The 21,587-nt window shown below is 41.0% G+C and overlaps 1 protein-coding gene across 1 annotated transcript in view; it reads right to left on the reverse strand.

The window, feature by feature from the left end:
- Window positions 1-21,587, reverse strand: part of LOC310871195 (voltage-gated inwardly rectifying potassium channel KCNH6-like) — a gene marked incomplete at both ends in the record, with an annotated part of 89,485 nt that extends 67,898 nt beyond the window's left edge. The window contains 2 exons of the mRNA XM_083782684.1: window positions 7,198-7,428; window positions 21,512-21,587. Coding sequence (XP_083638810.1) covers window positions 7,198-7,428; window positions 21,512-21,587 — 307 coding nt within the window. The remainder of the gene's footprint in view (window positions 1-7,197; window positions 7,429-21,511) is intronic.

The raw sequence follows: 21,587 nt of genomic DNA on the forward strand, positions 1-21,587 counted from the left end.
CTATGGTCTCAACCCAATATGGGAGGGTTGAGACAGAGAAAAGCAACGTTTCTGCAAGAGACAGGGGAAAACTAACTTCTTGATAGTGATATTCCAGAAAGTCTTTCCTGATGGCGGCAGAAACCATGCAAGAACCAACCAGCACATCAGGAGCAATTAGGGTTCAGTGTCATGCTCAAGGACACTTCGACACCAACTCTGGGGGAGCCCGGGTTTGAACTGGCAACCTTGCGGTTAGCCATCCAGCCACTCTACCCCTGAGCCACCGCCAATGTTACACTTGTTAAAGTCACCAGTACATTCAATATGTTGTACAGGGACATGGCCTGTACTCTGGGGGGAAAGTCAACAACTTTAGCTCAGAGAAGAATTCATTCAGTCTTGGAACCAGACCGAATAAGACTGAAACTAAATGTATACCTTTAGTTACCCACAAATACATAAACACCAGTTCACTGCATTACTGTAGCACTAGCACCTCAATTTGACTTATTATTATTACTTATTATTTATAAGTCACCATCCAGTACATTAACCTATGCAATACTCCTCTATGATTTTCCTCTGCAGCTCCCCCACCCCGTCTCATCCCACTGCTTCATACATTATTTAAATGTACTCCAATACATTGGAATACTCCTTTATAATAAACATTCAGAGGGACACACCAGAAATGTGCAGCGTGACCCATATTCAAGGACCAATATGGGAGGGCAATCCCTCTTTAAGTGCGCATTAAGAGCACCATGAAAGTGCCACTGCAAAATAGTTTCAGTAGCTAATTAAGTATCAAAGCCTTGGCATTAGCCAGCCCCCCATACCCTCACCCCATGATACGGTTTAACAGGATTTAGTCCTGACTCCTGAGCAGTTCCCCCTGAAACTGATTATTGGCTCCTTTCAATTCTAGCCAAATATAGACCCATGGCTGGCCTTCACTCAAACAGGACAAGGTCCCAAAATATCTGCAGCAGTGCAGTTACTTATTCTTTTCAGATCTGAGCTCCAAAGTTTGTCCATGGCACACATACAAGCGTTTGAGGTGTCTTCCCTGCAGCTCTTTGTGAGCAGCAACTTCTTCCCTGTAACTCTAGACAGAAGGGTAGAGAGTGAGACAGGACTCTAGACAGAAGGGTAGAGAGTGAGACAGAAGGTTAGAGAGTGAGACAGGAGGGTAGAGAGTGAGACAGGACTCTAGACAGAAGGGTAGAGTGAGACAGAAGGTTAGCGAGTGAGACAGGAGGGTAGAGAGTGAGACAGGACTCTAGACAGAAGGGTAGAGAGTGAGACAGAAGGGTAGAGAGTGAGACAGGACTCTAGGCAGGAGGGTAGAGTGAGACAGGAGGGTAGAGAGTGAGACAGGACTCTAGACAGAAGGGTAGAGAGTGAGACAGAAGGGTAGAGAGTGAGACAGGACTCTAGACAGGAGGGTAGAGAGTGAGACAGGAGGGTAGAGAGTTAGGGCCGATTCATACTCCTATTTTACCGCTGTTTCGGCGCTGTAGTGCCGAAATGATTTTGGCTCGTCACAAATTTTCAGTAGCACCGAAGAGCCGACTTTAGGACGGTACCTGCCCCCCCCCCCCCCCCCGAACCTCAAATGACGTCACATTGTAGGCTCTACAGCGCCGAACCGACTTTTATTCGGCTGTAAAACAGGAGTATGAATCGGCCATTAGACAGGAGGGTAGAGAGTGAGACAGTGACTGTGAAAAAGGAGAATAGAGAGAATGGAGGAATAACAGGTTGTAGAAAAATGTAATGTGGAAGCAGAAGAATGAAATGTAAAAAGCATCCTTTGCGTCCAGTCATGCATGTCTCTCCCCTCTCCATTTCTCCTCTGCCATGACTAATTCTGCTGTACTTTCTGCTGAAGAGGCACACGCACACATTATATTCATTCATCTCTCATCTCATATTTCAGTGAAGATTAACTCAGCTTTATGTACATTACCTCTCTGCCCAGATTTACTACCGTGACCGTGTGACAGTGTGCGCACATGTGAGTGTGCGTGAGTCAATACCATCAGGCTAAGTTGTGTATCTGCTCACTGTTTCATCCTATGTTTGTGTGGTTGTGTATGTGTCTGCAGACTGTGCACTGTATCCATTTGTGGTTAAGTGTGTGTGTGTGTGTGTGTGTGTGTGTGTGTGTGTGTGTGTGTGTGTGTGTGTGTGTGTGTGTGCGCGCGTGTGCGTGCGTGCCTGTATTTCTGTGTGACATGCTAGTAGCTCAGAGACCAAAATAAAGATCAGGAAATGCGGTATTGAGATGTGGATATATGCAGTATCCCATTCCCTGTAAGCCGATGCCTGGATTTACCTTCAGTGACATTCACGTCTCTCCTTTATGCTTATGCTCTCATCTTGGTTAGCTTCAATACTTCATGATCTCACAGTATCATATAGTATGGGATATCAGGGCACTTCTTAATCCTTAACTGTCGAGTGATATTGTGAGGCAAAGACAATTGGCATTTTCATAATCATGTCATCGGGGCAGCCCACTGGTCATCAGAGTTGGGTGTAACGAGTAACGGAATATTTCGTTACTGTAACGACACTACTTTGGTCGGTAACGAGTAATATAACGACACTACTCCTCCAAAATTGATAATCACAGCTACAGTTACTGGTCGCTGCAGCGCTGCAGTTACTCGTTACTTAATCGCGTCATGTGGCTGCTTTCAGCAGTGTTGCTTTGGACTTGGAGAATAATGCACACAACGGAGATGAGTTGAACATGAACAGTAATGGTGCGCTGGAGTCGCGGACTAGAACATGTCAAACCGGTGTCAGATCAGCAGCAGCACAGCACTTTTCGTTACTGTCGTGGACTCGTAGGGTGGCCAGACGTCCGGTTTTAGACCCACCTGTCCTCCTCCCACCTCAACCTCTGGCCGGACACATCATTGTCCGTTTTCTTTGTGATATAGCCTACAGTGCTTTTGTCATAACTGTCATTTACGTCGTCTCGGTATTAAAATCTCTGCAGCAGCACTGCTCTGCTCCACACAGCGAGCCAGTCTCCCACTGTCACAGAGACGGAGCAGACGTTGGGGTGTTGCCATGTCCGCTTATTATAAGCGACTTTGGGCTTGTTTTATAATAGCCTAGTCAGGCTTCTTTTGGGCTTGTTTTCATAGACATGGCTGCTTGTTTCTCTTCCAAAACCTGGCAACACTGCCAGCTGGGAGGGTCGTTTTGTTTGTTGTAGAATGTGTGCTCTCAGAGTCACAATCACTAGTTAGTTAATGCAGAGATGAATAAACCAAATATGCCGACATGAAAAACTACATTTAATGAGCATGGAGCAGGGAACTCCACATCATAAAGAAAGGGATCCTAAAGCACTGTGAACATATAGGCTACTGATTCCTCTCAGTCTCATTATTTTTATTTGAATATATTTGATTTGATTGATTGAAGAATTGATTAGAAGTTTGCATAGAAAAAGTTTTACAAGGTCAAGATAACCACTGCACTAGACCGTTTTGGAAAGGCCCATTTTGTTTTATTCCTCCACAACCTGGTAAAGAGCATAAAAAAATATCTTGTTTATGTCCTCCTTATTAGGATTATAAAGATTTGTTAAGTGGTAAATTATGTGACAATGCGACAGGCGATGTTATGGAGTAACGCAAAAGTAATGTAACGAGTAATGTAACTAGTTACTTTCTCCAGGGAGTAATAAAGTAATGTGTATTACTTTTATGAGTAACGGACCCCAACTCTGCTGGTCATTACCACCAAGTGTTGTGAAAGTGCACCCATCTCTTCTAATAGATAATACTAGATATATATGCGCATACATCAATACATCAATTCTATCATCCATGAGTGGATATACAATATGGATACATTTGTACAGTCTGAGAAGCACAATTTTCTAGTTTCATTTTTACTCATTCTTAGAGTACCATTTTCCCATTTTTCGAGGATCTCTATGCTTGACCATTCACACCACATCTTCACTGCTCAGAGACTCTCTGATAGATGAATTTTTATTTCGTCCTCCCTGTATAGACCACATCAATTCATATTTTTTGAAGAAAGACACTTTGACTACTTTTCGGATGGTTATTCTACACAATAAAAGGATGGTAAAAAAGTAAAAAAGTACAAAATTATGATAAATGCTCATCACAAGTCTGAACAGACAACTTGAAACTGGAATTTATATGTTGTTTGTTATGCATATCTTCAACAGTATTTTGGAATACGTTGAGATAAGGATAGGCACTAATAAGCTTTAAGCTTCTGCCTATGCCTTTTCGATCACAAAAGAAAAAGTAAACTGTTTGTGCAATGTCTCCCTCTCTGAAAGATCGAAATAAACTATTCATTCATTAATTCATTCAAAGAATATGTGTTTATCCGTCAGTCAAAAACAGTAATTTGCCCTCATATGCCCCGATTCGCATGCTCCTTAAAAATAAAGGAATCGCCTTCCACCACCCCCCCCCCCCCCGCCCTTGACAAAACTACGTGTGTTCTACGATGGGGCTGGTCGCCCCGTGGGAACCAGCACCACTTACAACAGCATGGAGGAAGCAAGAGAGGATTTGAAGAAGAGGGGGATCATGAGCACTGAGGAAGAGGAAAACCTTTGACCCACTACTACCTCCACCCCTACAACTACCACCGTAGATAACCTGGCGAAGCTGAGGGAATCATCCTGGGTGGAGGCGGGGAAGAGGACACCACTTGACCGAGATGCACTACGAAGGGCAACACGGAGGCTCCAGGAATTCCGCCGCACCGCATCTCCCCCACCACCAAACCCTCCACCGCCACCAGATGACATCACCGTAACTCATAAAGCTGATTAATTACGATGGCGAAGTATTGGGAGGTATCTTTGATCTCAGAATAGGACATAAGACCTGAAAAACGTTCACCTTTGTTTTTTGTATTTTATTTTCCCCTTTCTATAGTACTACCTTTGTTTGGACATGTACTGGACTGAATACTAAATACGTGTCTGATAGGTTGTTTTATACTCAGATATTCAATGTTAATACAGACCTGCTGTCTGGGAGACCAGGCTGGGGCTCGACAGTCATATCACTGTACACTAGTTTCTGCTTTTTTTAGCAGATAGTTAGTGTTGGAAGGGCCTCCTGGGACCCAGGGGATTACTCATGAGGTATTGCTTTATGAAAGAAACCTCGAGCTGGAAGTCCTGTCTTCGTTTATATGTTTTTTGTGTCTGACTACGTGTGAGAAAGGAAATTATGTGAGACTAAAGGTCATTACACACTGGCGAATTAGCGACGCGATGCGAATAAGCGATCTGAAAATGCGAAATATTGCATGTTGCAGTTCGCCTGCGAATCTCTGCTAAATACGACACCAGAGCGAACAAATAAAAGCGAAAACGGTCGCATTTTCGCACATTCGCACATTCGCCACTGATGTGGAAGCTTGCATGGACTTCAATAGTTTATTTTTAAATGCGAATTATTCGCACGAATATATCGCGTCGCTAATTCGCCAGTGTGTAATGACCTTCAACCTGTGTGAAGACATACTAATAATGGCATACTACGTAGGTGTTTTATTTATTTTATGTATGTATGTATGTGTATATATATGTATATATATTATTTATTTATTTTATCCCTTGATTTTCTTTTGTGTTGCTATGTCGTTGTTGCTGTAATGTTAGTTAATGCTATTGTTGGTACTATTTTCTTGCACATATGAAGGTCTGATTATATTCATGAAAATATTAATGGTAATGAATCAACAGAATATCAATGAGCGAAAAACAGACTGCCAAAGTGAATGATCGTTTTGAGAGCCATCTCATAGGACATCAATCTATTTGGACTGGATGACTCGTTGCATTCTGAATGTTAACAATTGAAATGTAACAATTATATTGTACTGTGGTGCCCGAGAGAACCTGCTTACTCTCAAAAAAGAAAATAATAAAAATAAATGTTTAAAAAAAAAAGTAATTTGCATTTTATAATATGGAACAAAGACAAGGATCCAAAAGTTGTATTTTCTTTTGCAATTTTTACATGATCCATTTGTTAAACCATTAATTTAGCTACCAAAATGTAACTCAGGTGATACTCCTACTGTACTGTGTATGCTATATGGCAGCAAATACCTTGAAACTAACTCTGCTGCAGTCTGAAGTCTGAAGGACACTGCCAAAGACATCAAGAACTGCCAGCCAGCAAGTCTGTGCTGTGGGAACCGACACGCAGGCACCAGTCACGAGGACGTCCCACATTAACTTACGTGGACATACTTAAGAAATATGCAGGAGCGCAAAGTACCAAAGAGCTGGCAATATGTATGGAGAACCGGGATGACTGGAGGTTCCGATGGAGGGCTCGTCTGAAGAGATGTTCTGTTGATCGACTGATCAATTATTCAATTCATCATTACAGTCATAACTAAAAGTTTGAGTGGTTAGGGGATTGCTATTTGTCCAGTGGACTACTGTCTGTGTCATCAAGCATTCAGCATATCAATATGGCTTTATTTCTGTTTAAAGCCAGTTTGCAGCCATCAACAACCCTTCATCCTGTTAATCTCAATCTTAACTGGCATAGAAATAAAAATGCCCTTATAATAATCTGAATTAAATCATTCAATACATTCTGCTTAATAAGTAAACAAGTCTTCCAGATGCATCTTGGGTGTTGGCCTGGTCTAGGTGAGTCTCGATGGGGGTATGGCAGGGTGGGGGTTAGGTGGGTGACCCAGTGCAGCAATAATTGGAACAAATTACATGTCAGAATTACAAGTAGAACAAATTAGACATCTCTGTCAGTTTGCCTTGCAATCCTCAGGGACCCGATTATGGTACAAAACATGTGAAGAGTCTAATCTTCTGAAAAGTCCAATCTAATGAGAGAAGCAAAACAAATTCCACCCTCACAAACCTAATGGTCATCATAGATCCAACTCCACTCACCACCAACACCAGCTCAATTAGATGGAGATGGGGAATCACTGGAGACTTCACCAGTTATTGTATTGACCCTGTTATAGCAGGGGGCAGTAGGATAGCAGCAGATTGTATTCCTAGCTCAGGACCTGGGTTGCATGTGGTCAACTATACTTTCCCTGCACTTCCTGTCTCATTCCACAATCGTACAAAAACAAAAAAATCTAACATGGATCATTGGAATCATTCTTGACACGCACAGAAAGCAGTCAAACAGGCCATACCGTCTTTGGTGTACAGGGATATCTCCACCCTCCTCTCCTCAGAACCCAGCAGGGCCTTGGCCATCTGGGCCACGGCCGGCCGTCGAGTGTGGGGGCCGTACAGGAAGCTGCAGGTGCACGACTTCTGCACCACCTCAGCACGCGTGTAGCCGCACATCCCGCAGAAGGCGTCGTTACAGAATATGATGGCGCAGTTCTCCACGCGCGCGTTGGCGATGATGAACTTCCGGTCTGCCGTGGGTAGGAGAGAAGGAACAAGGGAAATGAGGGGAGAGGAGCGGTGGGAGAGAGGAAGAAGAAAAAGGTTGAATTTGTTTGAAAAGGACCACACAGGTGTCAATATACTGTACTGTACTGTATGTCAGTCAATTCACAGCTTCAGCCATATCATACATTTTCCAATGAATTGATTTATTTTGTTCAATTTGACATTTGTTTACATTTTATCCTCTCCTCGGTCATAAAAGGTTTGACGTTTATAATATGAATAATATCTCGATAATGATATAAAATCTGGATTCACAGTTGTTATCTGATATTTTAAGTCAATGTTGCTCTGATTTCAAATTCTTAAACGGAATCAAATGCTTTCCTATGACTTATCAAACATGATAAGTTGTGTAAAGGTCATGGAAAATCACTGTTTGTTCTATAAACACTATACGGTTTGGCAGAAATGGACTTGATTGCCATCTTCATTGACAAAATGCATATGCATAAACATGCATTCATCCATCTTTGTCCACTTCTCCAGTGTGGACATCCCCCATCTGGTCCTTGGTCTCCCCCGAGGCCTCCTCCCTAGGGAGACGCCCAGGAGGCATCCAAACTAAATGCCCAAATTGTCTCCTTGTCACGTAAACGAGCAGCAGCTCTACTCCCACTCTCTCCCGGATGACTAAGCTTTTCTTTCCTTCAGGACTAACACTGCATGACAATAGGTGAGAGTAGGTGTGACGACTAACTAGTAGTTTGAGAACTTTGTCTTCTGGCTCAGCTCTGATCTTTTCATCACAAAATGTGGCATAGCGAACTACGCACCGCTTCTGCTGCTCAGATTCTCCATCTATGCCTGTAGGTAGGTATTTGTATTTTGTACACAATAAAGCCTCAGGGGATTATTGTGGTCCTTTCTTACGGAAGGCTTTGTTAAGCTGCTTGCAACATTAAGTACATTTCAGACAGAACATTAATTTCCAATTAGAGAAATCAAATAAATTTGATTTCTGTTGCTGTCCCTCTGCATACAGTATCTCATTGCAGAGGGACTCATTCTGTCCATTTAATTAAAGAAGAGTCACATCGCATGTGAGTCAGTGGAGAGACAGAAGCGCTGAGAAGCCTATGGATGGACTAATGGGGCAGGCACAATCTCTAGGTTTTTGGATTGATTGAATTCTTTATTAATCAGAAACTACTTGGAACGATGCAAGTTGGAAAAGCATGCCCCACACAGTTATTATGTCTGTGTCCCTTTTATGCCCATATATGGAGTTATTTGTCAGGCATGTCCAAATACGGAGTATATGCAGATGTCAGAACATTATTGTGAGGTCAGAACAGACCAGCTCCATACATGGAGATGTCCAGAACCTCTGCCCTGTCCAGAGCCTGGGCAGAGGCTTTTGTGCTGGTTCTGGACAACGGTATATCCGATCGACCCGACACTGGGCACAGCACTGTGCCCGTGTGGTGTGGTGTTGTGGAACGCGCATGTCGAATTTGAAACCGGTGGGGCTAACGGTTCTTGAGTTACGTGGATTACAGACATAGGCCTACACATGTACGTACACATAGATGTACAGAGACGTGGTGAATTTATAGATAGATGTAAACAGCACCAGGTACAGTCAGACATTAAGGCTAAATTGATATGGTTACCATGTTATACAAACAAGAGGAAAGTGCTTCAACAAATCTGGCAGGTAGCTTAGAGACAGGAGACTGTCATGCACACTACTGACCATAAAGGCTTAGGCTATAGTTAAATGGTAAATGGTGCATTTATGGTGCCTTTATCCAAGGCGCTTTACAGAGATTGTGCATTACATTCACCCATTCACACACACATTCATACACCGATGGCAGCGGAAACCATGCAAGGCACCAACTAGCACATCGGGAGCAATTAGGGGTTCAGTGTCTTGCTCAAGGACACTTCGACAGTAACTCTGGGGGAGCCCGGGTTCGAACTGGCAACCTTACGGTTACCATCCAGGCACTCTACCCCTGAGCCACCACCGCCCCTCGTTACCTGGCAGCTGGCACCACGAAGAGCGTTACATATTCAGTAGCCTAATTTAACCTGCATGAAATGCCATCCCCATCGGCATCATTTTCTGAAATGAATGCCAAAGGTTGAATGAAAAAAATAGAAAATCTACTTAACGAAAGGCTTGGACTAGCTGTGACATACCCAAGAATTACATGCCCATTCACCCACTGATGTTGGTTGACTGCTCTGTTCAAGAATTTGGAAGATTTTAACTAAGTCTCTCAGACTGAGACTGCTATTTCAGTTGTGAGGGGAAGTTAGGGGAGTTACTGTACATTTGTTTACTTTTCCTAAAGAAGAAAGCAACAAATATAATTTCATAGTTTTAGTATTTCATTCAATAGCTATGCCACCGTGTTTGCTCGTTTACACCACTTCACAGAGGATTGGATTTTCGGCTACACGGAGCAGATAGGACGCATAAGCAGAAGCATAAACTGTAAGTAACCAATCATTGAAATGTTTGTCTTGTATTGATAATCGGAAAACAAAAAACTTGTGCACACAGTTCACAGCAGACAATGGGTGTATTTAAAATGAAAAAATAAGAATTTACGGCGCTGTCGCTCAGTGACCAGAAGTTTGTTCGGGATTGTCCCAGTTTTGGGTTTAAAGGCACAGTAACCGATGTGCTGTGCTAAAGTAATTGCCCACATCCTGATGAAAAGACCTACAGTATGGTGCGGTGTGCATGTGCATGAATGTGCAGTTCATTTTAAGGTTCTCATTTTGGAGGGTTGGAAAATATGGTCACCCTAAGCTGGTGATTTGCATAATAATCATTCCATATGCGTTTATTTTCAACCATATCCATTAAAAATCACTGTTATTTTCACAGCCGCTGAGGATAATTGTCACCATCTCCCAAACACATTACCTGATTGCTTACAATTTCAGGCAAAGCTACAGTAATTTGCTAGAAGCAAACAACATCAATACATAAAATAATCACTGTATGGCTTGTCAGCGGCACTTTCTGTGTTATACATTCTGCTGAATGAAGGTGAAGGACATTTATAAATGTAGAAAGTATTTACTTTTTACATTTTAAATGTTTTCTATTTTATTATGAATAAAATGTGCACTTGTAAATAGAACAACATTTTCCGAGTTGAGTGACTTATTGTTTTTAAACAATAAGTCATATATATATGATATATATATATATATATATATTATTATTTTTTATGCGTCACTGATGAGTCTGACTGCTTTATTGTTTTTATTTTTATCTAAATTGTAATTTCTCTCTAGTCTGATGTGAGTTTAAATCTCTTGTGAGTGGCTGTATGTGACTCCCCCTGGGGATATTTAGTTTTTTGTTGAAAATCGAATAAAAGGATTTTGGAAAGAAATCTGTATGTACAGTCCATCAATAAATATAAGTTTAAAAGTATAGTAGGGCCTATATCAACAATGAATAAATCTACCTACAGTGAATATGAATAGATATGCTCATGATCGGCCGATACCGATAGGTCCGATGCCGATACTGATCTTGTGAAATGTTGCAAATTGTTATGTTAGGCCTGTCACAAAAATGCAAAATGATGTTATACTATATATCTGATTGACATTTATACCACTTAAATGGTGTAAAAGACCAGTTAAAGGTAGACCAGGTAAATTGCTGATCACAGATTGTGTAAATGCCGATTACCGATCAGAGTGAATATTGGCCGATATGGCCGATCGCTCGCCGATTATCGGATCATCTCTATCCGGCAGCCTTAAACCGGTCGATGCCAAACTTTGCACACACTCCCTAGATGCCAACGATGAACCTCTGCCCCAAATTTTCCAGAACAGTCTGTTATAGCGCTACCAGGAGGCCGACTTTTGTAGAACATATTTATTTATATTACTCCTCTATAATTTGTCCAAGAATCCTGCAAATCGTTACACAGTATCTCTATAGTCATGTGCTCAAGACAGATCTGTCCGATATTTCATATTCCATCCTGATAGGCTAACATTGGCTTTCAAAGTTTACAGGATTGGCCCGTTTTGAACAAAAAGCCTCAAATCATGAACGCAGCGTGCAATTTACACGAAATCTTTCACAGACGTTCCTACTAGGCTGAGGAATATATCCCACCCTTTTCACATTGGCCTGTTATAGCGCCACCAACAGGTGGATTTTTTAAAAACACATTTTTGGAACAAAATGCCTCAAATCATCCAATTGCCATCCAAGGCATAAGAAGAAATGGCACCCTTTTCACATTGGCTTATTATAGCGCCACCAGGAGGCCACAACTTGACCTGCCCTGGTGACCTGTGCCCAGAGGGGCACTTTTTCTAGTTTCCAACATTCCACTGTGATATATTTTATCCAGGGAGAGTGCATTCTCTCCACCGCATAAAGACTAAATACTTAGGCAAAACGGAGAAGAAGTTCTGAAGCAGCAAAACGGAGAAGAAGTTCTGAAGCAGCAGACAGGCAGAGGCAGATCTTTCAGAGTTCAGAGTTCCAGAGTTCAGCGAGGGAGAGACAGCATCAGCCACCATGGTCCAGCCCCTCGGCTCCCGACCGTACACAAAATGCTGACAGTTTTGACTTCTTATATACTGTAGGCTAACGGCAGACACAACAAAGGGAAGGGCTCAGGTTCTCATTCTCAACCCCCCTAAACCAAGTGGTCACTAAGGAAGCACAGTAGGACATCTGGCCATTTGCTCACTTCCAGCATGCTAGATCAATGAATAGCTCTTTACCATATAGAATGCCAGCTGTGGGGGTGCCTATGTGTCTGTTCGTCGACGTACATGTCCTGTTGGTCAAGCAACTATAGTGTTGTTCTCTCGTTTAGGGGAAACAACAACTGAGTTTAATTTAGACTGTTGGTGTGGTTCATTTATGGAACAAATACACAACACCACCCAACAGGGATGTGAATGATGTACCATTTTGGACGGGAACCCCTTTTGGTGTTAGCATTATGCTATGCTTTAGCTATTGAAAAATAGCAGATCTACAGTACAAGCTCATAGCGCACCACCGAGTGGCGCGCTACGAGCTTGTAGGTCTGCTATTTTTGAAAAATAGAACGACTGACATAGAAACATAGCTTTTTCAGAAAACTCTCAGGATGTAGAAGACATTTTTAGAATATGATCTCAGGTCAAAATGGGTTAAGAACATGTCTCTCGTTATAACATCCAAGTTGTCCATGAGTGTCAATGACACAACACTGGTAACAGGATGACAAACTTCCTCTTCCTCTGTTATAATGAGCAGGTCCATAGTATGCTCTGTAGATATTGACTTTTTTTTTAAGATTTTGGTTTTGGTTTCTAAATCTGGATGATGAGTCATGCATGTCAGTCAAGAGTGTTTGGCACTTCATTCAATCTTCGTTCTTACAACCATTATGTGGGCAATATTATTTTTAATAGCTACTGTCAAGAACTAACACTGGATAAATAATTATACATATCATATTCAAAGATGAAATGCAGAACTTATTTAAATGAATAAAAAAATAAAAATAAAAGTATCTTAATATATTATAGGTAAATAAAATACACCTGTAGTAGTTCATACTTGTTTACTTTTCATGCGGTTAATTTTCCCCATACATTCATTTCATTGGTTCAAAGTATGAATCCAATTTTTTTTATTAGCCAACCAAACAAAGTTATGGGTGAAATGAAAAGAAACAGGAAACAGGTATTCCACCTTCTAGAAACCCAAGACTAGTTATGCACAGATCAGTGCTACTACTACTACTAGACTACAGTTATGCACGGATCCTATACTGTATGAGCCGAAGGCACTACTACTACTACTAGACTACAAAACTATTACTGTAGGGCTTGACTTTACAGCCATAGCAGTGTGTTAAAGTTAAAAACCCCAGAGGAAGACACTTATAGGCATGTAGCCTTCAGTAGTCCATCATGCATCTTGCATAAGGTAGCAAGGGAGAACAAAAGTCAATTACAAGAGAGACAACCTATTGGTTTGGCAACTACAATTGGATAAAGGATAGGTGGGCAGTGGGCACTATAGGACATCTGGGCACCTCAAGGTTTGGCTGTTTTGTCCAAAATGTTTAAAAAATATGTTTTTAAAGGTATTAGGAAATGGAAATGTTGTGAACGTGGTACATCATTACCAGATTTAATTTGATCCTTCAACTTATTGTTTATGCCCCAAATGGATATACAATATAATTATATATATATTAAAAAAAAATATTACTACTGTACAGTAAATTGCCATTGATAAATTGTTCACACTGTCAGCTGTGCGCTGTGGGCTTGTAGGTCAGTTGTGTTCCCTGCTGCGTTGTGAAGCGAGAAACAGCAGCTGCACAAAGAGCACAACGAGACATACAGTACAGTACAGCAGTGTTTTCAAAGCACTACAATGGGTCACAGAGGAGAGCTAACAATACAAAGCATTTAACATTAAAACAACGCCAAATGCAACCTGTGCAAAACATCCAGCCGCGTTCGTTAGTTCAAGACGACAACATATCGTTGTGTTGAAACCCTCACGTGAAACCACAACTCCACAAGTGTTATTGCTAGTACCACTAATCACAAAGACATGTGTAGCTATGCTGCTGCTGTATGGATACACGGCCAGGTCACATCAAACATTACCACTCACTCAACGTAATGCAACGGAGGCTGTACAAAATCTCCACAAGTTTACTCGTTTCCTCCTGCAGATCGGCTACTTTTGCCGTTTGATAACTTTGATTTGTCCTAATGTTGGGTCTTGTCCTAAACAGGGTGCGACCATCGCAAGCTGACTGAGGCAGGGAAGAGGGCTGCATGAGCCCTGAGCCCCGTATATTAATGACATAGTTCAATGTTGAAAATGAGTGGTATTTCCCTTTAAGTAAAAGTATCAATAACGCAATAGAAATAATCCGTTACAAGTAAAAGTCCAGAATTCAAAATGCACTTAAGCAAAAGTACAAAAGTATTGGAATCAAAATGTACTTAAAGTACCCATTTCAAGTTTTCAAATGTATCGCGACACATTGTGACCTTGTAGATCGGCTATTTGCGAAATGTATACAGGGCTGAAGTAGGTAATGTATGTTTTGTAATAATAATACGTATTGTAATAAGTATTGGCAATTGGAAATATTCAAGTAAAGTACAGTACAAATACCTCAAAACTGTACTTGAGTAAATGTACTTAGTTACTTTCCACCACTGGCAAAAACAGCCAGTATAGACGAATTCAGAAACGGGTCTCATGGTCGCAGCTTACGTATTTCCTGTTAGGGATGCCACCGATTAATCGATTTTACCGATTAATCATCAGGGTCTCCGAAATCGATTTTAATATTTCATAATCGAAAATCAGAACACCTGTGTAGTTTATGGCTGCTCCAACAGTAGTGGCATTGTGGCAACATTCCAAAAAATAAATAAACGGAATGTCAAAATATCTACCGTGGTGGCTGAGAGCAGAGCCATTGATAAATGGTTGAGACGAAGCAGTGAAAGGTCCTGAAAGATACATAACGTCAGTCTTACCTAATACCCAATCTTTCTGTTTTATGAACACAAGGCTGCCGTACTTTATACCTCTTAAATGCTTAGTATGAAGTATAAAATATAGCAGCCTTGTGTTCATAAAACAGAAAGATTGGGTATTAGGTAAGACCTTTCACTGCTTCGTCTCATTACTCAAGCCATGTCGAGTCCGCCTACAGGAAATACGTAAGCTGCGACCATGATACCCGTTTCTGAATTAGTCTATAGGCTATAGTATATAATGTATGATGAATAATAATATTTTTTGTGTACAGCAAATCATGCACATCTACTGTACCTAGAGGATGGATTCCCAAAATAAAAACGCAACAGCATAATTAGACCCCCTTTAATGACACAGTGTGAGCTGTTGAAATGTCAGAAGATAAAGAGTGACTCACAGCCTGTCCGATGTTACAACTTACATCAATGAGCCAAAACCTCTGTCTCACAGGATTGACAGAATCAAGGTTTTATTCGCCAAATACTAAATTTGGTGCCTGGCAGGTGCTAATTTTATTCCCTGGTTGACACTCTGCACCTGAATGGAAAATGTCCTTATTTATCTGACACACATAATTATGGTACCAGCCAAGGACACAGGAGCTCACTTATTATTGTTATTATGGACGACCCTAAGGGTGCAACAGTTAGTCAAACTTTGATTTAATCGATTATAATAATCAATTTCGTTAAGGTTATCGATAAAACAAAACAAAACTGCCAATAGCAAATCTACAAGCTCATAAAGCATCATGATGTGATGCATTATGAGCTTGTAGATCAGCTATAACACTGTGGTACAGCAAAGTCTAAAATAGGGCTTAAGTGGATAATCATATAGCGATTATCGATTAAAACTCAATTTGATTATTATTTTTTCGCATTGATTTGATGAGTTTTACTGCCGGGAATGGATTACTCCAGGTTACTGTCGTTGCTATATACGACATACCCGCCTTTTGTTTTATGTGTTTAATCCGCCGTATTGTAATAAATAAAAAGAAACTCCGTCTTCGTCGCGGAGATAGAGACTAGATGCTTTCGTTTTGATGACGAAACCGGAAATCGTCACATGCTGTGGGCTGCTAGGGCTTCTGGGAAATTGAGGCCAATGCAAATGAATGGGGTACAACGCCTCATGGAGACGAGTCTTGTGTGCGTCTTCCGGGTGCACCAAGATGGTGGATGGTACGTTCGGATCACAACAAACCGAGGGACCTTTTTCCGCAGATTAAAAGCCCAAATAATTCAGTGTATGCTCTAAAGGTAATACAACAATCTCGGCAGTGAAGGGGGGTTGATTAAAATGCGGGTTACGCGTGTAAAACAGTCAAACTAAAAAACACATACAGTACTTAAAAATAGCTTATTGATAGAATTAGAATCACTAAGAAAATAATTGATAGTTTCAGTTGTAGACTACACATTGGACTCTGTCCATAACCTGATTCGTCTGTAGGCTTATATTTCCTGTCACATCAGTAACCATCGCAATGGAGCCATTTCCTTTCAGCTTATCATCTCGTCAGATAGAAACCTTGCATGTCTATATTTCAACTTTTCTCATGAATTAATGCCCTACTTGATCAGTGTCTCACAAAAGTAGCGAAAATAGCAGATGTACAAGCTCACAATGAACGTGTCGCAATGCTTGGTATCCAGTTTCCACCCGACCGCAATCACATGCTGTAAAACACACCTTGAAACGGGACAGCGCAACCTTTGGCTGTACTTTTAGTTTTCATCATCTTTCATCAAAAACTTTTACAGCTGAGTAAGCCGATTAGGCTTCAAGACAACTGACATCATTACTAATAATAGGCCTACAGTATGTTGGTATTGTATGTCACAACCTACACAGTATTGTTCACTGAGCAAAACATTTGTCAGTTTGATTAAATTATTAAGTTTAACATGCGTTTGACTTTCATTTATTCCGATTTAGAACCTGTATGATAATCAGGGACAATAATGTATTTAGTAGATGTAAAGGGAAAATATCAGCAACAGTATGTTTTTTCACTTGTTCCCAGATAATACATTTATTGTAGCTATAGCTACAGTACTTTATCAGCCAGATTAGTACGTCTATAAATGTTATGATGAATTGAACACGGTGGACCCTATTGTAAACAAGTGTAATGCTTTATGGTGTCGTCCACAGTTAACAGTTTTGCATTGAGTTGTGCTTGAAATGTACTGTAATTCTACAATCTGTTAAATCTTCCAATCAACATCCTGACCCACACACACACACACACACACACACACACACACACACACACACACACACACACACACCCACCCCTATAGCTCCAAGCATCACCCACATAATAAACCTCTCCATCAAACAGGGACAGGTCCCCCAAGATTTCAAACTAGCCAAAGTAACCACCCTGCACAAGAAAGGGAGCAAATTAGACCCCGGCAACTACCGCCCTATTTCTATTCTTAGCTCCATCTCGAAAGTGATGGAAAAACTTGTCTATGAACAGGATGAAAAGTATAAAAAATGTATGTACAAATTTCAATCCGGCTTCAGAACATCCCACTCCACTGACACATGCCTGCTCTATTTGAGTGACCACATCAAACACAAGGTGGATGCTGGCAAATACTGCGACATGGTCATGCTGGACTTCCAAAAGGCTTTTGACACCGTGAACCACTCCATACTGGTTAACAAGCTAAAAGCAATTGTTTTGATAGCATCAGTGAGCTGGATGCAATCCTACTTGGAGGGGAGAGAATAGATGGTGGAGGTGAACGGAAAACTGCCCCCCCCCCCCAATCCCAGTGAGCTGTGGCGTTCCACAAGGAAGCATAATAGGGCCTTTACTGTTCCTAATATATCTAAACAACATGACATCAGCTTGTGACTGCAACTTGTTCCTGTTTGCAGATGACTCAGCACTGCTGGTCTCGGACAGGAACAAACTGCAGGTTGAAAAGGCCCTCAGCTCTGAATCTGCACCTGGCTTGCTGATAACAAACTATCTTTACACCTGGGAAAGACTGAATCCATTCTTTTTGGATCAAATAGTAATCTCAGCAAGGCAGATGGCTTCTTGGTTAGAGTGGGTGACAATATTATCACACGATAAGATGAAATCACCTACCTAGGTTCCATCCTAGAGGCAATCTTTCCGGTGATAAAATGGCCACCAACGTACCGGTAATCAAAAAAGTCAACCAAAGAACAAGATTCCTATGCAGGATCTCCTCAATGGTCAACAAAAACACCTTGAAGACCCTAACAGGAGCCCTCGTACAAGGTTTCCTCAACTATGCATGCAGCTCTTGGTACCACAGCACCTCAAAGGCCAATACCACTCATTTTCAACATTTTACTGTCATATTATCTGGGAAGTCTGAGGTTAAGACATTCCACAGAAAAGGGAGTTCTCAAGAAGGGTGCAGTCTACCAGCTTACCTGATTGAGTCATCATTATTAGGAAATGTAGGAAATGTGCCCATTTGTCTGCTCTATCAGTACTCTATCAGTTAACCTGAGTTTAATGGGAGGATGGATAAAGTAAGAGAAGTGTAACCGTGGGATAGGAATAGATCAGTGGTTCTCAAAAGATTTATCTTTTGGCTCTGGACCACTCGTATATTTCAGTTAAATAATGCCATGGCTTGATACAATTTGTTGCATGTAGTATCGTGCAATGAATGTAATCAAGCCCTTAACAGTCGACTTACATTAAGCAAGAACAAAAAGGCATGGGAATACATCACATACATAAAATGCAATCATGAAACATGCGTAAGCTAAGAACGTAACTAGAACATAATGACACTATACATATAAACTATACATATACTGTATACTATACTATGCTATACATATGTACTATGAAGTGCTATGACTACATACAATGCAATTATTGTGCTGTCTACATGACATGCTATAAGTCTGTTTCAAATGCTATCTAAGTCTAAAAAGTGCTATCTAAGGGGGTAGGGTAAGTGCTATGGGCCATGATGGAGTCTGAAAAGGTGGGTTTTCAGACTACGGCGGAAGATTGGGAGTGATGCTGCAGTTCTGATTGCAACGGGAAGTCCATTCAAGTTTTGGGGCCAGAAGGGAGAAGAGTTTGGGACGTGTGGAGCGTTGTCCCGGCGTTTTTAGTGAAGGTACTTCCAGCTTCCCTGCGTTGTCTGATTTGAGTGCGCGGGAGGGTTTGTAGGGTTAAATCCTGCTTGTAAGATATGGGGGAGCCATACCTTTGGTTGCTTTGAATGCCAGCATCAGAGTTTTGTATTCTGTGCGGGCAGCAACCGGGAGCCAGTGCAGGGAGCGGAGCAGGGGGGAGACATGGTGAGAATTTTGGCTGTTTTTTTTTAATACTCAAATATTTTCTTACATTTGATGTTTAATTTCAATATTTTTTATTAGCTATCGATTCAAATATTTTCTTACATTTGATGTTTAATTTCAATATGTTTATTAGCTATCGATTCATATATTTTCTTACATTTGATGGACTTTTGAAATACTGTATTATTTAAACATATTTTAATACATCTAACAAAGACATTTTATTTATATTTTAAAACATTTTCCCATGGACCACCTGCAGGCCTATTATGCCATGGACCACTAGTAGTCCGTGGACCATCTGTTAAGAAACAGTGGTATGTATATATATTGCATAGCATTAGCAAGTGTTAGCCAAGCTTAGCCCATATACCCTCCCAACACAACTAAGCTTGATTCTTAGTCAGGGTGGTGGTCCCTGGTTCACAATCAGTTGAAAACCCCTGATCTAGATTAACGTATGAGTAAACTAAGGCACCAGTACTTGTTTCAGATGTTAGGTATATGTATTTATGACATTTGAGAAAGATTTTGTGTTGCCAAAATCAATATAACACATTTTACAAGCAAAAACAGCAGCACAAGATTTTCGTTTTTTGGTTATATACATTTCTGGCTTGTGACAAAATACTGCAGGATATTATGAGTAGAACTTTTAACCCAGAGTCCAGAAGGGTATTATCTATGAAAAAATGCATTGAATGTGTAGTGCTCATGACGTGGGAACTGAACTGAACGAAAAGGGACCTCACAATATGGCCTACGTATATACCTTAGAGCTGTTATAAAATAATAAAAAAGTCCCCCCCATTCTGTGTTGCCTAAAAAAAAATCATTAACTTGGTGAAGTACATCTTGATCACATCATCAACATCATCAACAAACTGGTCAGGCTACTACTGGGTCTCACCTCCCGAACCCACCTCACCCCTGCCCACTTTGACAGGATGGAATGGCTTAGGGTTGACGACAGAGTACAGCATCTTGCAATGGGTCTGGTCTGGTCCACAAGATTCAATACAAGATACCCATGTACCTGTCTAATTACTTTACTTAATTACATTACTTTCTTAATGTCAATTAAGTCCACACCCACAACACCAGAGGGAGTTCAACAAACTATGTGCAACCCAGATTCGGCACAAACAAGGGACTAAATTCATTTCGCTCCTATGCCACAGAAATGTGGAACGACCTACCAACTGTCATTAAGACATGTGAATTCCTTGACTCCTTCAAAACCGCTCTCAAAGGGCACCTATACGGACGGCTGCAATTCCAAACTGGTCCATGTAAAATCTGGACCCCCCCCTCCCAATATTTTTCCCCTCACTTGTATGTTTTCCCCCTTTTTACCTCCTTTATGATGATTTCCTGTATTTGGCTATATAGAAGTGTATATTCGTACATTCATACTGAATCAGAGCCAATTCGTACGTCTCTATGATGAATTGAAAACGGTGGACCCTCTTGTAAACAAGTGTAATGCATTATGGTTTCGTCCATTCACAGTTAACAGTTTTTGTATTGAGTTGTGCTTGAAATGTAGCCTACTGAAATTCTGCAAACTGTTAACTTCAAACTTCAAACACACGTACACACACACACACACACACACACACACCACGAGTCACGACATCCTTCCGCGGTGAATACTGTCAGGTCAGGTGTTGTCACCTTGTCCTTCACTGAGTTAGTTGGCACGGCAGCAGTGATGATGACAGGGGCTCCCTCTGAATAGCCTCAACGATGATGAATTCCTGTTCTGTTCTTTAGCTACATAGAAGTGTCTATTTGTATAGTCTCTAAATGTTTTGATGAATTGAACAATGTGGACCCTGTTGTAAACAAGTGTAATGCTTAATTGGGTCGTCCACTCACAGTTAACAGTCTTTGTATTGAGTTTGTGCTTAAAATGTACTGTAAATTCTACAAACTGTTAATAAATATTTCAATCAATCAATTTCAAAACGAAAGGTTTCTGCAATCTGCATACAGCTAATTTGTGCTTTCCTTACAGCAGTTCAACTTTCGACTCAAGCTAAAAAAGCAGAAGCCCAAACACATTATTTTCGTTGCGGGTTTTAATACCATATTTCATGCATTTGACAACTCGAAGCACCAAATTCACAAATGATAGACCTGGACCAGCAAGTAGCCCTAGAGCCTGTCAAACAAACAAACCAACAAAAAAATCTAAGTCTTACTTTGTCCCTCGAATTTCCGGATGATGGTATCCAGGAAGGTGTTTTGGGGAGCCACGTGTCCCCGTCTCACAGGCAT

Source organism: Protomyctophum parallelum (assembly GCF_964188405.1).
Source record: "Protomyctophum parallelum genome assembly, chromosome: 14".
Classification (NCBI taxonomy): domain Eukaryota; kingdom Metazoa; phylum Chordata; class Actinopteri; order Myctophiformes; family Myctophidae; genus Protomyctophum; species Protomyctophum parallelum.